The sequence below is a fragment of the Labeo rohita genome, chromosome 7, assembly GCF_022985175.1.
Source record: "Labeo rohita strain BAU-BD-2019 chromosome 7, IGBB_LRoh.1.0, whole genome shotgun sequence".
NCBI classification, from domain to species: Eukaryota; Metazoa; Chordata; class Actinopteri; order Cypriniformes; family Cyprinidae; genus Labeo; species Labeo rohita.
Genome location: NC_066875.1, coordinates 3,345,100 through 3,362,518, shown reverse-complemented (window position 1 = coordinate 3,362,518; position 17,419 = coordinate 3,345,100). Strand labels below are relative to the sequence as shown.

Here is a 17,419-nt window from a genome sequence, read left to right as displayed (position 1 = left end):
CAGAAAAGTTACCAGACCAGCTCTCTTCAGTGAACAAACTAAACTGACTCACTCCAACTCACACTTTCACATGTTCAAACACATTTCATCCACTGAAAATTGTCATTTCTCACCTTCTCGAGACAAAGCTTCCAGAATGTTCCGACAGGCGGTGGCCAGATCAGAAATCGACTGCCACTCTTCTTCAGATGAATCTGTCGTCTCCGAAAGAACTGAAATCAACAAGAATATACTGTAAAATGGCTTTGTGGAGAGATTTAGCATTTATTTATATAATCTGGCATCTACAAGAAGTGTTTTTGTCTCAAAAGACAAGGAATAAACAGTTTTAAATTTTTTGGTCAACACTAACCGAGAGAAGCGATTGATAATTTTGCGTGTTACTTGCCATTTCTTTGTAATTATTTGTCAAATTTACAAGTAATTTCTTAGTTAAAATTGTTTCTACACTTTTTTTTTGATTTGGTGTAGAGAGTCTCATTTGCAGCTGGAATTTAGTGGATTTCTCTATTCATCTGTCATGTTAAGCCTGAAATTATAGTTCTAAACAAATACATTATGGACATTTTTGGATCACTAGAGTAAAACTAGACTAAAATGTTGAGAATTTTAGTCGACTAAAACTTGACTAAAAGTAAATAGGATAAGGTTGACTAAATATGATAAAAACTAACAAGGACATTTAACACGGGACTAAGACTAAAATTGAAAATAGCTGACAAAATTAACATTACCCAAGATAGAGCCTTGAGGAACACCATTATTAAAAGATGAAGAATATGATCTAAAATGTATCTTTCTCTCCCTAAAAGGGATGTAAAATATTCAAGGAATGTTTTCTACATTTGTTTTTTAGTTAAACAAGCAAGAATGACAATTAAACATTAAATAAATAATTAAAATAATCAACAAACCAATACAAAACTAAACAGTAATAAACACTGTAGCATTATTTATCCCTTTCTTTCTTTTCTTTCTATCTTTCTTTCTTTCATTCTTTCTTTCTTTTCTTTCGTTTTACATACTATTTACATATGTTTTACATACTACATGCTATTCAGTCTTTCTACTTCAAAAATTAAATTCATGTGTTACTTGCCATTTCTTTGTAATTATTTGTGAAATTTACAAGTAATTTCTTAGTTAAAACTGTTTGTACACCTTTTTTTTTGATTTGGTGTAGAGAGTCTCATTTGCAACTGGAGTTTAGTGGATTTCTCTATTCATCTGTCATGTCAAGCCTGAAATTATGTTTCTAAGCAAATACATTATGGACATTTTTGGATCACTAGAGTAAAACTAGACTAAAATGTTGAGACTTTTAGATGACTAAAACTTTACTAAAAGTAAATAGGATAAGGCTGACTAAATATGATAAAAACTAACAAGGACATTTAAAACAGGACTAAGACTAAAATTAATAATAGCTGACAAAATTAACATTACCCAAGACAGAGCCTTGAGGAACACCATTATTAAAAGATGAAGAATATGATCTAAAATGTATCTTTCTCTCCCTAAAAGGGATGTAAAATATTCAAGGAATGTTTGTTTTTAGTTAGACAAGCAAGAATGACAATTAATCATTAAATAAATCATTAAAATAATCAACAAACCAATACAAGATTACACAGTAATAAACACTGTAGCATTATTTATCCCTTTCTTTCTTTCTTTCTTTCTTTCTTTCTCTTTCTTTTCTTTCGTTTTACATACTATTTACATATGTTTTACATACTACATGCTATTTGAGTCTTTCTACTTCAAAAATTAAATTCATGTGTTACTTGCCATTTCTTTGTAATTATTTGTCAAATTTACAAGTAATTTCTTAGTTAAAATTGTTGCTACGCCATTTTTTTTAGTGTAGACAGTCTCATTTGCAACTGGAGATTAGTGGATTTCTCTATTCATCTGTCATGTCAAGCCTGAAATTGTTGATCTATGCATAAACAAACACATTATGGACATTTTTTGGATCACTAGAGTTGTTTTTGTTTTATGACCTTCTCTGTTCTCCATTGTATTCATTCCCAATGGACGTGAAGCTAAATCTTTTTTTATCATCCTGAGAGTCTCTGTTACAAAGCAGACCAATCACAGCTGTTGTGGTCTGTGGAGATGCAACATGAGTTACACTGGAGAGACGTCTGAAGCAGGATACACTTCAACCACTGCAACTATGAGTCTGGTGCATAAGCATAAATAGGCCTTTAGTTTGTTCTTAAATCTGAAAATAGTATTAAAAATTATTCTAAAAATGAATAAACATTATTTACAGTTTGTGTGCATGTTTAGGTGAAAGGAATGATATATGAATGATGAATGATGTAGGATGAATTATTCTGGAAATAATACAGTCTAAAAATACCCTTGTGTGAACTGAATGTAATGTTTTCTGACACTTAATTCCATGTTATTGCATGTACTAAAGTTAAATACAAATGTATTATACTTACATTTAATGCTGAAAGAGTGCTTTTTGATCCACTTATATAATTTACAATTCTGTTGTCTTTGAAATATGGTTAAAGTGAATTGTTAAATATACTGACAAGCATTTATCAACCAAAATATACTTTAATGTCATTTCTATTGAAAATGTCATGCATTTAAATATATTTGTAATTACACATTCGTAATGAAGTTGCAATTTAGTACATTTAAAATATATTAACTATATAATTTAAAAACACACTACAGTTAAAACATGTCAAAGCAAGCGTGCTTCTTTAAAGCTCAACAAAAAAACAATGATTTAAAATATACTTGAAAGTAAAACTCGTAATTTGACATTCAGTGCACTTTTTAAAAATGTACTTAAGTGTGTAAACAAACAGTCATGAAAGACCTTTTATTTCATTAATATTATATTATCTGAAAGATTTTAAGTATACTACAAGTGCACATTTAGGAAGGAGCATTATTCAGAGCTGAAATACATTTAAAAACAGAAAATGTTAATATAATTCCTAACCGCAGACTTAAATTTGCATACAAGGTTAGGGAGTTTATCAGTGTTATTATGTGCCTTATTTCTAAGCTGATAATAATAACATGATGCTTTTGCATTCATTAAGTCTGGTCCTGTTTTCAATAGCAAGACTAGTGTTATCAAGTAATTTGTAGAGAAGGACAACATGTTATAGCAGACAGTGTACTCTGTTGGGTTTTTATTTTTTGTTTTTGTTTGATTTTATTTAATTTATATTTTTGCCACATTAAGCATTATATCCCTTTGGTGGCTGTTTTATGTACACAAAAAACAGGGGCTATTTTCTTAGCTCTAATACTACAAAAGACACTTTTCACAAACATGCAAATATATAACTGATAAGAACTATACATGAAAAATTTACCTGCTTTAGGCTTGCTTTCTAAATCATTTGCAAATAACTTCTAACTGCTGCTTTGCCCCAAATTGGACAAAGTGAGAGTTGTTTCCTACTGACAGACTGAGTTTGTTGAGTATTTACACACATGCACACCCATATGCATTTTAAAGGAGGGCCTGGAGAGATGTAGCCGCTCAACAATCAAGGGGCAGAGGCACAGAACAGATGGCCCAGAGACAGTGTCTTGATTTGAGGCCGTTTAATACCCTTATCCCAACCAGCTCTAGCCTAGCCCCCATCTGTCCGAGCTTTACACTCATTTGAAAATGTCGGTGCCATTCAGGCCTAGATTCGTATCTTTTTAAGCTTGCTGAATTTGCTTATGGAGAGGAGGCTGGTCGTAGATCAGCTTATTTTAAAACAGGCAGCATTTACAGTAAAAGGACTTAGAAACAAAAGAGACTGAATGCAGGAGTAAGGGAAAATGAAACCTCCCAGAGGAAGAGGAGGAATAAAGACACCCTATAGCTAAAGACAAAAGAATACAAAAGATGAGGATGTGGTGAACAGAGCAAATAAGCCATATAGCTAAACACATTATAGCCTATCGTGATATCTCTTATCAGGATATAAATAATGCATTTATTTATTAATTACTTAGTTATACTTACCAACCCAAATAAGAGAGAAATGGAATTATCAATAGTAAGTGAAAAGCTATAGGATTTTGCCAATTTGGATTTTGTGCCCACAAAAAAAACCCCCCTCAGTTTTATTGGTATTTAGCTTGAGAAAACTGCACAAGAACCAGGCTTTGATTTCATCTAAACAGTCCAAAAGGGAAAAAGAAAGGAAAGAACATACTTGGAGGACAAACAGTGCTGGATGTCATCCACATAGCAGTGGAAATTAATACTAAACTTCCTAAAAATAAGACCAAGAAGTAATAGGTAGATAATAAATAAAAGAGGGCCCAAGACAGAGCCTTGAGGAACACCTTTATTAAAAGAAGAATGTGATCTAAAATGTAACTTTCTCTCCCCAAAAGGGATGTAAAATAATCAAGGAATGTTTTCTACATTTGTTTTAGTTAAAACAAGCAAGAATGACAATTAATCATTAAATAAACCATTAATCAACAAACCAATATGACACTACACAGTAATAAATGCTGTAGCATTATTTACCCTTTCTTTCTTACTTACTTTCTCTCAAGCTGATTTTAGAATATTGTTATAGAATATAGCTTTTAGAATACTATTACTATTACTATTCTTACTTCAGTATTAGTTTTAGTTATTTTAGTGTATCAAGTCAAACAAAATTCAGCAATTATCTGAAATAAAATAAGTTTAAAGTCTTTTATTTTTAGATATTACATATTTTTACTTTATATATAGATTATTCACATAATACGTTATTCGTGTTTTTTCCCCCCAGTTAAAGATATTATTTCAATGAAAGTTTTTTATGGTTTTAGTTAATTATAATAACCCTGGTTTGGAAAGACTTGAAAGTTGTGTGATCTTTAGTCGATTAGAGGATGATGCTCAGTTTTTCTCTGTAACCATGAGTATGACCTGTAAAATCTGTTCAGATTTGTACACATTCTAACCTTTAGATTAAATGAAAGAGCTCCTGCTGTTTTTTAATTAATTATAGAGTTAAACCCCTCACAGTTTAATATATCTACTCCCATCTGTACTTGTGTAAACTGCATTTATAGATTAGCAATGAAGCTAAAATAAAGCTTTAGATGTTTTGAAGCCACACAGTCATTGTGGAAGCACTTATAAAAAGGACTGTTTATTTAACCCACAGCAAATAATGGCATGCTATAGCAACTGTGGTCTGAACTACACAAGTCATTTACAAATAATACATTTACCCTGTAATGTTATTGTGGTAACATTAAGAAACACTTACTCTTCGTGATGGAATTATGGAGGCTCAGAGCTCTGGAGTTTCTTTCTGCACTTTCCATGCAGGAGGTTCTCATGGTCACATCACTGACCGACGGCTCCTCAGGCCCCTGATCACACACAAACTATACGGACAGACAAAACGAAATCTGCAATGAACAGAAGCAGGCCAAAACAAAAATGTATAATAACAATATAGATATTTTTGCTTAAAATTAAACCTCAAGGTTTTGTATATTATATAAGTATGTAGCAATTATGCATGCAGTATAATACAGAGAATTAAATGCTTCTTTAAATCATTCATTCATATATTTATGTATATGTACATATGCATGTATGTGAATTTTATTTTTGCCTGGTATCATTAAAAACACTCAAATCAATCAAATAAATAAATAAATAAATAAATATTCCCTCGATTTTATTATCATGTTGATCATACTTTCTCTTTTGTCCCACTGAGTACACTGAGTAATAATTATACATTTTTATTTATTTATTTATTTAAAATTTTTTTTAAAGCTTTTATATGTTTGATTCATACATAATTAATGATAAGTCTGGTATCATTAAAAGGCAGCTTTACGCAGAGTTAAAAATAAAAGACTCAAAACAATAAAAAAAAATATATATATATATGTATGTATGTATATATATATATATATATATATATTTCCTGCATTTTTCTATTTTTATTTGATGGATGCAAAGTTTATTTATTCATTTAATCTAGTATCATTTAAAGCTTTAGACAGAGTTAAAAACAAAAAGCTCAAAACAGCATTCAACTAACTAACTAATAAATAAATTAACAAATAATTATTACGCAACGCACTCAGTGGGACAGAGAAGAAAGTATGACGAAATGACTAGATAAAATACAGGAAGTTGAGGGAGTGAGAGAAAATGATTTTATGAGGGGAAGAAGGGAAAGGATGAAGTGGGAGGAACAACGAACAGAAGGGAAGGAAAGAGAGAGAAAGAGAGAGTGGGAGAAGGATCTGAGAGGTTAAAACCCTTCTGAAAACACAGCAATCACTTTCCAAATACAGAGAGTTACACAAGCGACTCCATCAGATGCCCTCTGTGTGGGAAGCAGATACTGAGCACAACAGCAGCACATCATGCATGATTCAGGTGCTTCAATGCATTGTGCTATTCTGTAAGTGTTCATGTCCTTAATATTGTTTCTAAGTAAGCCTCACAGTTTGGCGTGTGATTCACTTGTGTTTTTTTTTTTTTTTTGGTGCATCGATTACAAATGCTGCAGATACATGCATCAATCCTGAAACATGGATTTTTGAGTTTCTTTTGAAAAGGAATCTATTTAAAATGCTAATAATATATATATATATATATATATATATATAATACATTTTTTATAAATTCTGTAAAGTATCATTCAATATTTTGAAAAAATATAAATGTTAAATTCAGGATTCTCATGGTAATGGTAAACTAGGAAATTTACATTTACATTTATTCATTTAGAAGACACTTTTATCCAAAGAGTCTAACAAGTGGGCAATACATCAAGCGATTCATCCCTATAGAGGCAAATCGACATAGCAAGTGCTCATAATACCATAGGCATTGTTCAGATAAGTATAAGCTAGAAAGGGAAGAATAAGAAAAGAGTAACACAAAGTTTTTTTTTTTTTTTTTTAAAGTTAAATAGTGTCAAAAGAGATTTTCCCTTGAAAATTGTCAAATGACATATTTATAAATGTATTTATAAATATTTATAAATTACATATATTATAGATATGTGACCCTGGATCACAAAACCAGTCATAAGGGTCATTTCAAAATTGAGAAAAAAATTGAGATTTCAAATGAAAGCTGAATAAATAAGCTTTTCATTGATGTATAGTTTGTTAGGATAGGACCATATTTGGCCGAGATACAACTATTTAAAAATCAGGAATTTGAGGGTGCAAAAAAATAAAAATATTGAGAAAATTGCCTTTAAATTCTTCAAATAATATTCTTAACAATATATATGACTAATCAAAAATTAAGTTTTCATACATTTACAGTAGGAATTTTACGAAATATCTTCATGGAACATGATCTTTACTTAATTTCCTAATGATTTTTGCCATAAAAGAAAAAATCAATAATTTTGACCCATACAATGTATTTTTGGCTATTGCAACAAATAAATCCCAGCGACTTAAGACTGGTTTTGTGGTCCAGGGTCACATATATATTATGTATTATATATTATATATTCTAGTTATATTTTAGTTAAGTGTTTAGTAAACTGGATGTTTTTTCCCTTAAATATGTATACATGGTTTTTATTAATTTTCATTTTAGTTTTAGTTTTTTTAATATTAAAATTAAACTAAATGAAAATGAGAAATTTTGACTTTGCAACTAGCTGAAAAAATGTTTAAGTTTAAACATATATATATTTAATTTTATTTCAGTTAAATTTCATTCTAATTTGAAGTAATGAAAGTTTTTATGGAATTTCCAGACCAAGAAAATCTTTTTAATTTAATTTAATTTAATTTAATTTAATTTAAATATTTATTCATTTATGTATTTATATTAATTTAAATTTATTTTATTTTTAAGTTATGGCATATGAAATACTTTCCTAATATTTTATTATAATATTTATTGTAATTAGTTTTAATTTTAGTATAGTAGTTTTGATTTTACTTTAGTACAGTAATTTAGTAATTTTGTTGTGTTTCTGTTTTTTTAAGCTCTAAAATATTTTATTGACACATTGCACTGTTTGTTATATTTCCTGTATTCAATGTGTATACTTTCAAGTTGCTTGGTGCAAAAAAACAATCTTAACAATCTTAATCTTAAAACAAGTATTTTTTTCTTTTCTTACCTAAAACACATAAGGAGAATCCTTTACATAACCTATGAATGCACTTAAAAAATACAGAATCGTTCTGAACTTGAAAAAAAAAAAAAAAAATCTTTAATCAAATCAAAAACCTTCGAACCATTTTGTTCCTATATAGTAATGTGTCTTTGTTAACTCCTGGCCTACTATAAGATTCATCTGTGCCCATTGTGATCACATGATCATTTCTCGCTTGTCATGACAATCAGTGCATTCAATAGACTGTTTCTCCCATCAACTCTAAAACAATAGTCTCATAATGAAAAGAAAAAAGTGCGAATGATATACCTGTTCCTCTTGCTCCAGAGGCACTTTGGGTTTGACTGCCAGTATGAGGTCAGGGGTCTCGTCCCGAAGCTCTCCAGGGTTTTCATAGATGTGTCTGTCTGTTTTCAGCCCCACGTTATCATATACATGCCTGACACACATACACATTCACAGATGAAAACATTAGTAAAACAGAATGAATAAAAGCAGATTAAAAAAGATCCTAAATACTACTTCACACTTCACATTGTGTTTTTCACCCTGCACTTACAAATATGAACACTTTTCAATTAAATGGGTCGTGCATATTCTTGGTTACTTTACTAACCAAGACAGTGAATGTTAATTGTAATTAAAAATGTATCATAGTATTAATTTATATTAAATGCAATTAGCTGAACTTTAAAGTGCTTTTTGACTCCTTCAAGTAGGACTTAAATACATCTTTAATGAAAGTAACATACTAATGTATTATAGCTGAAATTTATATTTAATTAGCTGAACACTTAATTGCATGTTGATTACAATTGTATGTAGGTTTAAATTTATATAAAATGCAATTAACTGAACTTTAGAATGCTTTTTAGACCCACTTAAGTAGGACTTAAGTACATCTTTATATGTAATGTCATAATTATTTCTATTGTCTTTGAAATGTGGTTAACGTACTGCTGAATGTACTGACAAGCATTTATGATAAACTAAAATACACTTTAATGTCATTTCTATTTTAGAAATAGATTTAAATATATTTGTAATCAAACATTTGAAATAATGAATTGCAATTTATTACATTTAAAACATACATTAAAATATAATATTGACTAACTTAAAATGTATTTTAACTAAAACAACTCAAACTTTAATTTAATTATTACAAAGTGCTCGTTTTGATAAATTTAACAGCCGTACTGAGCGTTTTTATTGTTAACTAAAACTACAATGATCAAAAATCAATTTCCGTTAATTAAAATAAAGGTAAAACAGAAGAAAATATACTGTAAATATTAGATTAACACTTAAAATTCAAATTAACTTTAAAAATATAGTAGTTTTAGTATTTAAGCTTTAAAAAAACAGTAGTTTTAATAATTTTAGTGTACACAAAAAAGAAATGTTGCCTTAGCAGCTAACTGGAATAAAATAAGTTTAAGTACTAATTACTACATTTAAAAATAAAAGATAAATATTACAAATTAAATAATAATAAAAATAATAAATTAATTAATTAATAAAAATACAAAATAATAAAAACAACAAAAGCACTTTTCAAAACTGCTTACACTACAATTAACTTGCCGACTGAAAACGCAAAAATAAAATCAAATTTAAAACATTAATAAAAACTATAATGAAAACTATAATAACACTGTTGCAAAAAGGTGATTTTTCCCTTACGTAATCTGTTTGTTAGGAAACAAACAGTTTATTTTGTAAAATGTGTAGTAGGCAAACAGAAATCTGTCTACCCTTCAATGATGTCCTGGTACGGAGGGCGTCCTTCTAGCGAGTAGCTCCGTGTGAGAGAGACGGGCGTGATTTCAGGGGTCTGACTCTTCATGCTGTCCTGCAGGGAAGTCGCCCGCAAAAGCGGCAGGCTGGGAGGGGAAAGGAGCGAATCTGTTTCCATGGGCTCCGGAAATCCCATCTGCTCTTCATCTATCTCCTGCTTTGGAGTTTCACTGTCTGACACCTTAGTTTCAATCTCTTTCTTCTCCTCTTTCTCCCCTCCGCCACCATCGACCACATCCTCATCGTCTTCATCCACAACCCAGGCCTCGCCTGACCGTCCCTCTCCGGATTTGCTCTCTGCGTCCTGGATGGCCTTCTGGTAGAGCTCAGAGAAACTCCTAAACTCAGACAAACACAAGAACAAGGGGAAAAATAGTGAAGAACAACAAACAAAGTTTCAGCTCATTTATTTCAGCGTTTGCATTTCACTGTTAGTCATGGATGAAGAGATCAATGCTGCTATTTTGGAGTTCTTTTCTAAAGTATATTACATAATCAAAGTCTTACATAAATCATGTTGAGTAAGTCGCTGTATATGGGATTTGATAAAACACAGTTTTAACCCATGATCTGTGTGTGTGCTGGATGAATCAATAAGCATTATGAGAGTTGAATGACATCTGACCAGCTGGTGAAACACTGACTAAAACATGTTCGTCAATAGAACGAGCTCTGTCCTTCATTCATTTGCTCCCTTCCCCTCTCTATCCATCTGTTTCCCTCCCTAGGGAGCATATTTAAAAATATACAGTACAAACACATATGTACAAACATAGAATAGATAATTAGACAATAGGTAATAGATAATTCATGAGGGAGTATAATAACTGTGGCCAGACGATTCAGACAATACTGTCAGTCAACAGCAGTGTTGGGGAAAGTTACTTTTAAAAGTAATGCATTACAATATAGCGTCACTCCCTAAAAAAGTAACTAATTACGTTACTCATTTACTTATTATAGAAAGTAGTGCGTTACATTACTTTTGCATTACTTTTTAAATCTGGACAGGGCTTGCTTGTTTTTATTTTTTTTTATTTAAAAAGTATTTTTGGAAAATGTAAAAGCCCATCAAAATTATATATAATTATATATATAATTAATTTATGTATAATTATTAATATGCCTCAGGCTGAAGGAAATGTAAATTCACATCTGTACACAGTGTTGGTGAAAGTTACTTTTAAAAGTAATGCATTTTTGCATTACTTCCTAAAAAAGTAAGTAAATTACGTTACTTAGTTACCTTTTATGGAAAGTAATGGGTTACATTACTTTTGCATTACTTTCTAAATCTGGGCAGGGGCATGCGTGTTTGGTTTAATATAAACAGTTCTATTTTTGGCAAATGCAAAAGCCCTTTCACACCAAAAGCCTCAGGCTAAAGGGAAAGTACATTTACGTCTGTATACAGTAGAATGCAGAAGATGAAAATTAAACACTCTTCAGCAATAAAAAAAAGAAGAACATATGTTAGTTTATCTTGAGTAATTCTTGCTCATTAATATGGTTGAATTGGATCATCGAAGGTCAGCAGCAAAGACATTGGTCTAAAAAATTGGGATTAAATACATAAAAGATATCTGTATTATTTAACATATTTAATTATTGCAGGATTGCATCATATTCTGATATGCATTTAACGTTTTTATAAATTTTGAGGAAAACTGAATCTTTTTTTTGGGAGTAAGTGAGATGAATTAATGCATGCTCACATTTATTCTAGAACTAAAATAACAGTAAAGTAACATGAAAAAAACTTGAAAAAAAGTAATCTGATTACGTAACTTGCGTTACTTGTAATCATGTTGACACCGTGCACACAACACACACATTTAGTCCCGATTTCTCTCAACATGGGGACAGGAGAGCTATCAGTCAATAAATGGGAAAATAAAGTAACTTGCGTTACTTTAGTAACTCAAATATTATGCAAAATCCACTTTTAGAAGGTGTTTGGACAGACATGTGTGTTGGAAATGTGTGTACATAGCCATCTTAGAATGATAAAAATACACCCAGTCTTTCATAAAATCAAAGCAGGCTCAAAAAACAAGCACTTTGGAACCTGTCTGCAAAATGACATCATTTTTTGATAGCCGCGCCCACCACTGTTGACTGACAGGCGCTTATTACCATATCCTCAGCTATTTTGTCTGCATGCGATCGGCTGTGTCAAAAGCAGTGTCCCGTCAGGAACACCCTTGCTCTGTTTCATTTTCATGAAGTGTTTCTGCTGTAAATGTCTATTGAGGCTTTTTAGGAGCTTTATTCAACTTTCTATGAGTCTTTGCACAATTACGATTTGGTTTTACAAATGTTTGTAAGAGTTTATTTATATATCTTTTTGTAAAGTTCATTTATACATTTACCAGATTTAACTAGGAAAACGTGAAGCTAAAAGTTTTGTTAGATCATCTAACAGGCTACTGCAGTTATATTCTATTCAATGGCACTCACTAGGTGCATTTACATGCACTGTGATCGATTTAAAAGTCCAATCCCAATGAAAACGTTCCATATAAACACCTCGATTTGAATAAAAATGCTCAAACCGAATGAAATTGTGATTGGTTGGAGAGGGGTGAGATAAACCTTACTATAAACAAACAAAATTTGAAAGTGAAACCGGTAAAACAGCGCGCATAAGAAAGCGACTGCACAAGATCACACAACACCCTTCTGGAGTTGGGCGGGAAGTTGCAGCTTATTTTCATGTAAGGGAACACACCCCTGAAACAGTACTTTTTAGGCCCGCCTCAAAAATTATAGTTTTCAACACATTACAATCTGTATTGCATTTGGATCTGAAACTTCACAGGCACATTCAGGAGAGCCATAAGATTAATATTACATCTTGTAAAAATGGGCATAATAGGTGCCCTTTAAAAGTAATGTGTTACTAGCTACTTGAAAAAAGTAATCTGATTACTGTACGTAACTTGTGTTACCTGTAATGTGTTACCTCCAACATTGGTCCACAGCAACTACAATCAAGTTTATCTGCCTAATTACTTTCACTACCATGCTGACATTCAGGGTTTAAGTTTATTATTTATTTACATATTTATTTTAATTAAACTGCTCAAAAGTGACAGTAAAGACATTCATGTTACAAAACAGATTCTATTTTAAAATAAATAAATGCTGTTCTTTTAAACTTCCTATCCATTAAAGAATACTCAAAGAAAAAGGCATGTATTATGGTTTTCACAAAAATATGAAGCAGCAAAAACTGTTTTCAACATTGGAAATAATAAGAATAATTGAGCACCAGTAATATTTGAGCAGCTGAGCAGCAAATCAGCGTATTAGAATGATTTCTCAAAGATCATGCAACACTGGAAATGTCTGGAAATTCAGCTTTGCAACACAGGAATAAAATATATTTTAAAATATATTAACAAAGAATACAGTTCTTTTAACTGTCACCCGTCCCCTCAGAGGAACGCCTAAGTTTCCTTCACTATATTACAATTAAATGCTAATGTATTCATGACAAACTCTATATTGTTGGAAAGGTCTAAGACTTCTAAACAGATATTTTACTGCTGCTTTTTGTTACAAATTATGTAGGAACAGTAATATATTAATTTATGACAAGAGTGCACCTCAAAAATCTAAATCATAATAGGAGTTCTGACCCTTGTCACCAAAAGTCTTTTTTCGTTGCCTTTTTCCCTATCATGTTTTAGAAATGATCCTGAATTATACATCAATTGAATGTTTAAAACCTCAAACTTCATCCTTTGAAACTCATTTTAAAATCTGACATTGCATTGCCATGGAAATGGTACTTCAAAATCATATTAGAATATTTATTTGTTCATGAATTATAACAATTTTAGTTTGGATAGTGCACTTTTACATCTATGTTGATGATATGAAAATGGGGGTGACAGTTAAAGGGTTAAACCGTAATAATATTTCACACAATTACTGTTTTTACTGTATTTTTGATCAAATAAGTGCAGCAACTGTGTATGAAACATTGTGACTTTTTAAGCACACAATTCTGACTTTTTTCTCCCATTTCTGAGAAAAAAAAAGAAGTGAAAATAGTGAAATATAAACTCGCAATTGCAAGAAAAAAAGTCAGAATTGTGAAATAAAAAGTCACATTACTATTTTTTCCGTGGTGGAAACAAAAAAATCAAACAAACAAAAGATTTATTATGAGATGTAAACTCAGAATTCTGAGAAAAAAAAGCTGAATTGTGAGAAAAAAAAAAAGAGTAAAACTTCTGAGTTTATATCTTGCAATTCTGAACTGTGAGATAAAAATTAGAAATTTCTGGACAATTCCCAGAAGCAGGCTTTGCATATTAGGGGAGCAAAGAGACTTCTTTCAAAAACATAAAAAATATCATATCGACCTTAAACTTTTGAGTGGTGGATACAGTAATAGGATACACATTAGATGATTAATTATATAATCAGCAATACTCCATCCTCCACTCAAACTATTTTTAACAAGTCAGCCCACTTTTCTCTCAAAATCACTGCAGTGTATGCATTCTTTACGTCATTGCATTTTATCCACTTCCTTTGACGCACCAATAACCCGTCACCTCTATTACCTGCGTGGTTTTCCGTTCTCGTCTGGAGGAATGACGGTGATGTGGATCTTTTGAGCCGTACGGAGGAGTCGGCTCCGCTCTTCCAGGCTGAGGTGCACCAGGACCTGCCCACAGAGACGAACCACACGAGCCCCCAGCTGCAGCCCGCCGCTTTCCGCATATCCGAACCGCTGGAGCTCCGTTACGAAGCCTTCCTCGCTCATCAGGAAGCCCGGCTGGCCGACACCGTCCCGCAGGGGAGTGACCTCACGCGCCTCACAGCCTCGCGTCACCAGCTACGGGGAAGCACAGAAGCATCATGTTTCTTCATGTTTTTTTTTTTTTTTTTTAATGGAACAGTTTATTGAACCATTAGAGAAAATTTAAAAAAATATCAGTTTTGTTGAGTTTGTTACATCAGGCTTTTATGGCTCATTTAGTATTATATGGTGATGACATGGAGGTGAAAACAGCTCAGTTCTATTCAGAGACTCAAAATGAGCAAAAATGTGCAATTTGGTGCAGGCGCTGATATTTATATGGCCAAAACTTAATGAAATTCTCATAGCTTGTAAAGTACATCAATGTACTTACATAAACTGATAGAAATATTAGTTGTCAGTCTGTATCTCCCAATAATGTCTTAGTGAGATATTTAAATGCTTAGTTTGATGATCAAAACATGCAATGCAATGCAATACAGTGATGATGGAGAGATGATGTACATGATTTTTCTAAACAATTGTGTGGATAATCATGTAAACCCAAGCTGCTTCAGTCTAGTAAATGTTCATATTGAAATATTACTAACAATATCAAAGCTATTCTTATGTTTACTTTATATAAAATCAGATTTAACAGTAAAGACACGTGAAGCATGAACTTAAGGAGGACGTTTGTACAATTACATTAAAAGACCTTTTACGTGCTAAGTAGTAGATTATGTAGTTTTGATCCCATTAATCATTTAGAGGCCTTAATAATTTGAGTATCAAATATACAAATATTAGGTGCTGGCTTTATAGAGTTAATTTTAAGAGGAGGTAGAGGAGAAAGTTCTGCAAACAAGGCAAACATGATAAGCTTGCATTAGATGTTTTGACTGTCAAGAAATAGATTCAGTATAAATAAATGAAAGCATCTAAGTAAATGCACTAAAAATGAACTGCATCTGTTCTTAGATTTGTTTGCTTTCTGATGTTTTTACCACATTTATGATGTATAAAAGGCACCGATAAAAATACCTTTAGGTTAGTCACCAGTGTTGCCAAGTCCACGGTTTTCCAGCAGAATTGGGCTATATTAACACTATTGCTGCGTGCTGTTTTTCATGTCCACAGGTTGAAGTGACCCCAATAACATTATATTTAGCCCCTGGAATGCTCATTTTACTAAGGGGACCCTGCCAACAAATGTGTATTTTACCCCCCGGAACGTGATTTTTAACAGGAGGCCGCCCTCAAAACGTGATTGGGCTATTGGATAGCAGTTAGGTGGGTTTTGTTGTAAAAACCTGGCAACCCTGTTACTCACATAACACCCATTTCTCTAATAACAGAGCGAGGTACATTTTCCGAGTGTGTAAAAATCATGGTAGCTTGTTGGGATTTTCATATAACTGATTTTACATATTTGAATGTTTGCTGAGATGGTGCTTTCAGGACCACGGACAGATCTCAAGGTAGAATCGGCGGCCTAAAATAATTCATTGCCAACGCCTTTCATAAACCTCCATATGACAGGTCATTATTGCTGTGACATAAACCTAGGCAGTAGAAAAAGCTTTGCCAGTCTGGGTAGGGATGGACAATCTTCCCATACTTGAGATATGACGCAATAGCAAATGCAATTTCACTCTCTGAAACTAAGTGTCATTTGGGGAAAGCAGCAATACCACGATACACAAAGCAGCACTGTGCAAGTTTAAGTTTTTGACATCTGCTTGTCACAGAGAGCAATAAAAGGAAGCCAAACAGTATGTGTTTTCAAACAGCTGTTCAACCCAGTTTATCCAGTCCTATCCAGATTTAATAATAATTAACAATAACAACAATGAACTGTGGCAACTCTGGGCACATGACAAAAAACATACATTTTATTGGCTGGACAGTTTTCTTCATAATGCAATGGGGAAAAAGTTCAGAACCTCTCTTTATTAAAAAAAAAAAAAAGAAAGAAAGCAAGAAAAAGAAATCGGTCACATTTTTGATATGTGGATGTTTGTGTCGGTCTGATTACACATTAAAACAATAACAGCTACTGATTTATTTAAAAATGTTTAGCGCACCAAATTTTTGCAATAAGTGTTAACAGATGACACTATGACAAAAATGTCAATATCCAGTAAAGAAAATGATTTAATTTACAACAGTTTTAGAGATGTTACTGACACTATTAAACTCAAATGGTTTTACTTCCCAGTTAAAGTTTACTGCAATTACTGTGTTTAGGAAACACAATGCACTGAAAACAAAATTGTTTTTACTGTGTAATTTGTTTGTACTGTGTAAAAACAATTTTTTACTCAGAAATTGCTAATAAATTTCACAATTAATGGGATGTGACTCAGCAAGTAACTTGTAGATCTGTGGTGCTTCATCCGTCAACGGTTTAAGACTATTCAGAACTTGTTCATCCAGTTCACTAAAAAGAATCGGTTCAAAAGAATGATTCGTTCGCGAACTGAACATCAAACTGTTTGCCCCAAATCTCTGGATTACAGGTAATAATGTTTTAATTAAAGTTTAGTTTCTTGCACAGACCGATCGTTTCACTTCAGAAGACCCCAAATTATTGTCATGAGCCACAGGTATTAATTTTGTCTTGTCTGTATATGCTTTTTTGGCTCTCAAAGTGACGGTAGCTGCTGAATTGCATTTTATGAATCAAAAAGTCACTTTCATCTTGAATGGCATGAGAGTGTGTAAATGAACAGAAAACGTTAAT

General features: G+C 32.0%; 1 protein-coding gene across 5 annotated transcripts in view; it reads right to left on the bottom strand.

Annotated features, from left to right (window-relative positions):
* The window catches only part of zmp:0000001168 (signal-induced proliferation-associated 1-like protein 2), a 262,196-nt gene that overhangs the window by 210,683 nt on the left and 34,094 nt on the right, over positions 1-17,419 (bottom strand). For all 5 annotated transcript variants that reach the window (XR_007828080.1, XM_051114678.1, XM_051114680.1 and 2 more), the window contains 5 exons: positions 14,495-14,769; positions 9,872-10,252; positions 8,424-8,553; positions 5,262-5,382; positions 114-212 (listed from right to left, as the gene is read on the bottom strand). Coding sequence is in view for 4 of the 5 variants with exons in the window: in XM_051114678.1 (XP_050970635.1) it covers positions 114-212; positions 5,262-5,382; positions 8,424-8,553; positions 9,872-10,252; positions 14,495-14,769 (1,006 nt within the window). In the remaining variant the exon portion in view is untranslated. The remainder of the gene's footprint in view (positions 1-113; positions 213-5,261; positions 5,383-8,423; positions 8,554-9,871; positions 10,253-14,494; positions 14,770-17,419) is intronic.